Consider the following 8124-nt stretch of genomic DNA (forward strand, 5'->3'; position numbering starts at 1 on the left):
ATAACAGGAAAGGGTGGGGAGATTTTGATAATTTCTGAAAGGAACATAATCCACCCCCCACTTGCTCTCTCCCTCCCTGCCACCTCCCTCTCTCTCTCTCTCTCTCTCTCTCTCTCTGTCTTTCTCTCTCTGAGTCCCAGCCCCTGAAGGTGTCATAACTGTGCTCTCTCTCTCTCTATCTCTCTCTCTCTCTCTCTCTCTCTCTCTCTCTCCCTCTCTCTCTCTCTCTCCCTCTCTCTCTCACTCACTCTCTATCACCGCCTTTCAGATCTTTAAAAGCTGGTGCTTTGCTGTGTCTCTCTCGATCTCCATTTGTCTCCTCTGGCACTGCAGGGGACTCAACCGGCAAAGCACCAAGGAAAGCTACTGTATAGAAACGGGAAGAAGACTGAGGAAAGGGGAGAGAAAGGGAGAGAGAGTGAGAGAGAAATATACATCCAGAAATAGCATCAGCCACATTTAACTGACAGAGAGTGACAGTGTGGAGAACCTGAGACCTGGACAGAAAATGCCTATCCTTTCTAACTTAACAACCGTTGTTTTGTTGCTGATTGCCCACTGCGGATCATGGACCGGGGCAAACCGCTTGGGGCCCTTCAAGGTCTGTCCCTCCTGCAGGGATCCACTGGGGGCAGGTCGGCCCCCCAGGGACCATAATGTTGCCGGCAGCACGTCAGTGTTGGCCCAGGGAGAGCCCTGTGGTGTGTACACGCTGAGCTGTGCCAAGGGGCTTCGCTGTGTTCCCCCACCACGGGAGCACAGCCCCCTCCAGGCTCTGTTGCAGGGAAGGGGCATTTGCGCCAAGCACAGCAGGACTAGTCCCACTGAGAGGCCCCCCCCCACAGGTAAGATACTGTATATACACACACACACACGTGCATGGAATCACATATGCACACGAACATGTATGCACATGCATGGACACTGCAGGTAGCCTTGAAATGTCAGTGGTTTATTGAGGATATTGTCACAGGCACCACATAGAATTGTACATAAAGTGTGCCTCTTGTATATCTGTAAATCGCATGTGATGCTGTGTCACTCACCAACAAAAAGAAAGGCCAATTAGTGTGTGACATTTAAGCCTGGATGCATTTTGTGCACCACAGATGAATTTGCAAACCTCCACAATCCAATACTGCTCTGCAGTGCCTCTGGAGCCACTGTGATAAAAATGTCAGTTGTCGTTACAGTTCTGTTGTTAATCATAAATATGGAAAATCCCCAAAAACACAGGGGTTATTTCTGAATTATTTTCACTGAGGTTTTATTTAGTCTCAGGGTGTTGCAACAATCTTTAAGTTGAGATGCATTTATATGATTTGTACAGTGTCATTTATTCATCCATTCCAATGACAGCGTGCATGACAATTATCTTTCCTACAAGTCATGCTCTCTGTAGAGAATTTAGAGTGAATGTGAAACTGACACTGTGTCACCTATGTCCTGATCAAGCAGCTTTTTGTTGCAGTGATCCCCATCTACTGTTCAAACAGAGATACTGCGATTAACTGTCTGAGAAGGAAATATACTGGTGGAAATTAGGTCTCTCATTGAATGACCACCCCCAGATAGATCTCATCTGTGAGGCTGCTTAGTAATGTCTTCTGCACAAAGATGCAAGATGTGCAACACAGTCTAAGTATGTCTATGTAGCATATATTATAAAATGTGCCATTGGATGTGGTTTGATATAAATGGCTTAGATGGTTTAATGTCACATTCTCATGCTGGTGTGTCATTTTCTCTCAGGTCCACATCCCTCACACAGTGGTGACATTGAAAAAGTAAGTTCATGCTCTTATTTCACAATCTTTAATGAATGAATCTAATGAATCCTTACCTGAATGAGATGTATGAAGCATTTCATATAACAAGATTGTGTTAATACACACCAGATGTGATGGAAAGGGTTGTGTATCGAGCTGCATTTCTTTATAGAGAGTTACAACCATAGATCCTCCGCTGTTTTGGGTGTTGCAGTGGCATGTACACACACTGTTCTGAAGCCATGCATTATGGTGCATGATGTGTGCGCTGCTATGCGGCAGAACTAATTGAGCATGATGTGAATCAGGAAAGTTTCAAGTCGGCCGCTGCCGCCACAGATTTTTCACTTTGCAAGCCGGCGGATCTGCAGCATTTCAACTAATAATGTGTGTGTTATCGTGGGAGCGGCAATAGTCACGCAAATGATCAAGTTTAATTTCACAAAGTGACACAAAAACGCACAGTCACTTCAAACCATTCAGTGACCTGAAAAGCCAAAGCATTGTGTAACAATATGGTTATATAATGTTATACAATATGTGACATCTGATATATATAAATATACATATTCCCTGCCTCTGGCTCTATTGCTGCATCACAGTAGCTAATCCTTTGTGATTCACATCGACACGTTTTGTGATCAAAGAGGATTTCTGCCAACACAATCACCTGAGGGGGGCCACTCTTCTCCAGATGAAGACAGGTCCTCTATCTTTGCCTCCAGTGATGTTTGAAGTCACACTCTGCGTTGCTGTTTTCAGGCACCCTGCCGCAAGCTGCTCAATAGCGTCCTGAGGGGTCTTGAGCTGACAATCTTCCAGTCTGACCGTGACATCTATATACCCAACTGTGACACCCGTGGCTTCTACAGGAAAAAGCAGGTAGAGTATCACAGTCACCTGAATCATCACGAAACATAACACTGGAACTTTGTTAGATCTTATGTGATGTGAAAATGTGTGTTTGCTGCACTGACTTGGTGTCACTGTATATATATCTGAGTGTCAGAGCTGCACTCCACTGCAGATTTCTGTTCGGTGCATCCAGAGATTTGTCTCTGACCACAGGGGCTGAGAATAACTGACACTTCTCTCTCTGAGCCTCTCAGCTGTGGGCTCAGAGAATCAGTACTGCGCTATGATGACATATCATTTTCTCTCTCTCTTCCTCTCTCACCACCTTTCCCACTCTCCCACTCAATCTCCGCCCTCCTTTCCCTTTCAAAATCTCCCTCTCTGTCTTTTAATCTCGCACAGTGCCGCTCCTCCAAGGGCATGCAGCGTGGCCATTGCTGGTGCGTGGATGAGCTCGGCACGCCCGTGCCCTCACGTGCCAGCGAAGATGGCACTTTACCATGCGATGGGGAGTGAGGGATGAGTCTGTCCTATTGCTCTGAGCCTGGAGGAAGAGGAGAAGGAGGAGGAGGAGGAGGTGGTGGAGCAGCAGGAGCACAGGGAGAGGGGGTGGCTTTAGCATGTGCTAGACACTGCCTGGACAGGAGGTAGCAGGGATAAACCACTTCCTATGGAAAATACACACCAGTTAACGTTCATGTCCTCTCTAGAAGCAAGACACACACACACCCTCACAGTCACAGCAACAATAACATCTGCCTGAATGTTCAACAGTTGCAGCAACGTCCTCTGCGTCGTCTGGTGACATGCTGCATGCTCACATTAATGCTCCGTGAACTGCCTCAGTGATCCAAGCGGTATTACTCCGAATGATCTCTATATTCCCTGGCTCTTGTCCTGGCTTTCTGGTAGATTTTTATTTTCCTTTTTACTTTAGGATAGCTGACACTGCCTGTGTTTGTTCTGATCTCAGTGGGCTGAAATACTGTTACGCAGGTGATGTGACACAAATGTTTGAAAAATGTGTCTCCCTCACCGTCCTCTCTCCCTCTCTCCAAAGATACACTGATATCAACATACCTAATTGACAGAATATTTCTTTTCTATTAATTTATTTTTGAGTATGTATTTCCATCAAGTACTGCTTGAATCTTACAGTATCTTATATATATGTAAAGTCAGAAAAAATAAGTCATACGAATATGATCCTGGATGCTTCTGTTCATTTTATTTGTCAAAATGGCGTTCTGACTGCTTATTAGTTGATTGTTTGTACATATGTTGGAATTTTGTGGTCGACTGTGTGTTCTGAAGTGGCAGACAAAAAGCTTACGGCTGTTACCCTTTTCAAAAAGTTGTAAGGCATATTTTTATACACGTCAATATAATATTTTATATATGAATTGTTGGTTTATTTAATGAACTACAGTACAATGCCATGTATTTTTATATTGTCAGCAGTTTCTTATTTAAAGACAGAGATTATTTTATTTCATGTTAGGGGAAGTGTTGCGCTTCAGAGGCACCTTTATGGCAAACCTTCACTTCACATTCATCAGAGCTCTATTCTATTAACTGCTGTACATCTTATGGTTCTATCTCATGTTTTTAATTTCCTTTTTATTTATGCTTTGTTCATTTTGAGAATGGAGAATGTCCATGTTACTATTATGTTTTATTTTGGCACATCATACTATAAATTCTGATTTCAATAGAGGAGGAAAAAAAATGATCAGATTTGTTATTGTTATAGTATGTCTTTCCCAAGTCCTTGCAAAAGTCATGAAATTGTGTGCTATTAAAGTGTGATTAGAATTTATCTATTTCTGACCAATCTTGTTGTGCCAATGTGTGTGCCGTGATGATAGGTCCGTGCACAAAGGACCTTAAGATTTGCAAATATGAAAATAAAACATAATGATAATAAAAATGGAGAAGAATAAAACATATATTAATATAACAGCAGGTGTTGAGTGTGTTCTTTTAATGAAATGCGCATTAAGTGGTGTTGGTAATGTGAGGGGAACATAGGGACAAGATATTTGTAAGAGATTTTAATGACGCTGCTGTTGTTGATGATGTTCAGGAGAGGCAGGTCAAAGATAATAATGATTAAGAAGATGGGTTTTTTTTACCTTTATTTTCTCATTGAGATTAAAAATCAAGAGCGCCCTGGCCAAGATTAACTGAGTCATAAAAAAAATAACATACTAACAGTGTACTTAAGCACAGTTTTGAGGTACTTGTACTTTACTTGATTACTTTAATTTTATGATAATTTACACTTCTACTCCACTACATTTTGTAAGGAACTCCACTATGTTTAACAGCAACAGTTGCTATTTATATTTTTACACATGATCATCTTATAAAATATAGTTGTAAATTAGAAATTAATTCAAATGAGCTTGACTCCAACCAGCTACAACAATAACGAGCTGCCTGCATGTTAATGTATCATTAATAATAATACTATATATGATACTATAAGCTATAGAGAAAACCACTGTGTATTAGAAGAATTTATACTTCTGATTTAGGTACATTTCTCCAATAAAACTGATGTACTTTTACTTAAGTATGATTTTTAATGTTTTTACTTGCAATGGAGCATTTTTACTGTGTGGTCTTGCAATTTTACTTGGATAAATAATCTAAATACTTACATAAATATTACATTACATAAAAATATTTCATCCTAGAAACAACCAAAATAGCACTTTGAAACAGTAGGCTACAGTACTCCTGCATAGTCACCTCTGAAGCCTCAGGTACCTCATTCAGCAGAAAAAAAGAGAAAAGTATCTGAATGAGAGTTCCTCTGAATCATATGAACAATTTAATACATATTATTGATCTGAAGAGCCATGGTTTGAGGCTTCATGCTTATATCCATTTGCTGTGCCTGTGAGAAACCCCGCTGCAGTCACAGTAACCATTTGCCAGCAGTGAAACAGAAATTACACATTAGAGCACATTAGAGTCATGCTGCTTTTCTGCCATTACTAGGCACATAAAGGATAATTCTCTCCCTCTTCTCCACACAGGGACTCGATACATGCCTGTTTCCAAGGTAACAGCATAGAATATCCCATTTGTCCATGCATAATATGAAATGAAGGCCTTGCAGAAAATGAAGGAGGAAGCATGATCCTTTGTAGAATCACATCACCACACGTCCTACTTCTCTATCTAGGGTGGTTGCATTTGCTATTCTTGGAGGTTCTTTTCTGTGCATTGAGCAAATGAAGCTACCGATGTGTCTGTTAAGCAAAAGCACAGTTTTTTATAACTCAATTAAAACCATACAATTATGACATCAGTAATATTTATATTCTGAAATTAAATTCTCAAATGTTCCATCAAAAGTCTTGGATGCACATAGATTGGTGTGACTAATTTCCCTGGGTCAAAGTTTAGAAAATGTCACACATGTTAAAGCTGATGTTTTGCAGAAGCTGTAAATTATTTTCATATATTTTTATAACATATACTTTGCTTGGACTCTAGCATCAAGTTAATTGCTCAAGAGTCAATATCAAAGATCCTACACTCATTTTGTCCACATAATGAAATGTTTACGTTCTTTTAATATACTTTATTCATTTATTTTATTAGGCACATCACATGTTAATTGACATCAATATGATGTAAAGATGTCAGCGGATTCCTGTTTTATCCCATTTATGATCACCGTTTTTGGATCTTTCCCGTGCTAGGTTCTGAGTGTGTCTGAGTGTGAGGGTTCCCTGATTACCACTAGCTGTAGTTGTGCCCCTAGTCGCATGCAACTTGCACACAAGCAAAACTATTGAATTAATTTTTTGGTTTAATTTTTTTTAATTTAATCTAAATTTTGTGGATTGCAGTTCCACACAGCTTCATCAAATATTTATCTTTGACTGGTTCTATTTGTTCCCACATTCTTTCTTTCTTTTTTTTTTTTAAGCTCTGGCCAAAAATCTTGTTTTTGCTGACCTCCAGTGGTCTCGTCTCACTTTGCAGTGAAGTACAGGTGTACTCCAGGACCTCATGACCTCACTGTTGTTTCACTTTAGAGGTGAAACAAGGGCACTCTTCTTACCAATGCAAAAGTAAAATTAGTATGAATCATTCATTTATCATTTATACTATTTTGTTCATCATTTACCCTACTACATTCAGCAGAAGGGAATCAGCTTGAAATTTCCAACTAGAGAGGCCAGTGAAACACTGCTTTTCAGCCGTTAATCTTTAAATTCTCATCTCATCATGTGAAAGTGACACATAAAATTAATAAATTATTTGTCAAAATACACAAAATTGTTGAAATCATTGTTGTCAGTCTAACAAGGACAGAAGAAAGCTAAATACCAGTTACATAATTAGATTGCTAGGGAAACCTGTGTGGAAAATACTATTCCCAAATCCATGCAGGTTTGGCAACATGTCAACAACTGCCTTCTACTGAGGTTAGATTTAGTCAAGCTAACATTAGCTCAGCTTTTTGTGGCCAGTGATCATTGTCCCGGAACAGGCATGGTCTCATGTGCACCCTGAAAGACAGGTACAAAGAAAGTGCTGGGAAAAACCTCTTGGATTGTTTTGATGGTTCACCAGTCCACTAATGTGGTTTCCCGCCAGGAATTGTCCTGGTATGCCTGATGGCCAGGGCCAGGGCCAGGGGAGGGGGAGGGGGGGAGGGAGGAAGGGCCAACGACTGTATTTCCTTGATTCTTATTATAGCAGTGGACATCCCAACTTTCCGGTAATATGCAGCCCCCTATTTCTTTGGACTATGTATTTGACCAGTTGGCCAATTCTTAAACAATGCCCCTTTAATGACAAAGCCAAAAGATATAAAAGTGTGGGAAGCTCTGTTTCTGCAGGACTCCTCAGTGCTGTAGGTTCCCTCAAAGCTTGATGCTGACATGTTGTTTTGGGGTCTTTCTGCCCCCTAGAGGATAAACATCTCTTTGAGCATACATAATGGCAGCTGTTGTATCACACACCTACTGTACATAGAGTACATCAGGGTTCCCCCAGCTAAAGTAGGATACTGAAATACACAGCTACAAAAGATCTATCAAAGATAGCTATAACTTTCCCATCAGGCTCATTGTCTCTCTTTCATTATCACTCACTACTATCCATAACAAATGTTTCAACATCTTTCACCTGAATTAGTAATCATGTACAATAAGATCTCATATTCAATGATGCTGCACTCATGTCAGAACAACCAATATACAGGATTATGCAAAAATTATACCAGTTTCAGAAACAACATTAAACTTTTCATTGATCCAAAGCTGCAGATTATGTTTACTGTTTAAACTGTTTAAAATAAATTGTATACAATATGTCAGGATATTTCCTTGCCACGGTCTATGAGATGGTAAAATAACAAAATACAAAACAAAGTAATCCCTACTGAATGAGTGGTGAATTAGTGTTTGAGAGCTGATAATTCCGACCGTCGATCTTAACTGAACGCACCATAAAACTGCGATGTACCACC

The 8124-nt window shown here is 40.3% G+C and overlaps 1 protein-coding gene across 1 annotated transcript; it reads left to right on the forward strand.

The window, feature by feature from the left end:
• The first annotated feature begins 251 nt into the window (after positions 1 to 251).
• igfbp6b (insulin-like growth factor binding protein 6b) lies at positions 252 to 4584 on the forward strand. Its single transcript, XM_056386046.1, has 4 exons — positions 252 to 845; positions 1753 to 1787; positions 2532 to 2651; positions 3027 to 4584. Exons 1-4 carry the CDS (start codon positions 509 to 511, stop codon positions 3138 to 3140), a joined length of 606 nt encoding a protein of 201 aa, XP_056242021.1. The 5' UTR covers positions 252 to 508; the 3' UTR covers positions 3141 to 4584.
• Positions 4585 to 8124: the final 3540 nt, after the last annotated feature.

Source organism: Seriola aureovittata, chromosome 9 (assembly GCF_021018895.1).
Source record: "Seriola aureovittata isolate HTS-2021-v1 ecotype China chromosome 9, ASM2101889v1, whole genome shotgun sequence".
Lineage (NCBI taxonomy): Eukaryota > Metazoa > Chordata > Actinopteri > Carangiformes > Carangidae > Seriola > Seriola aureovittata.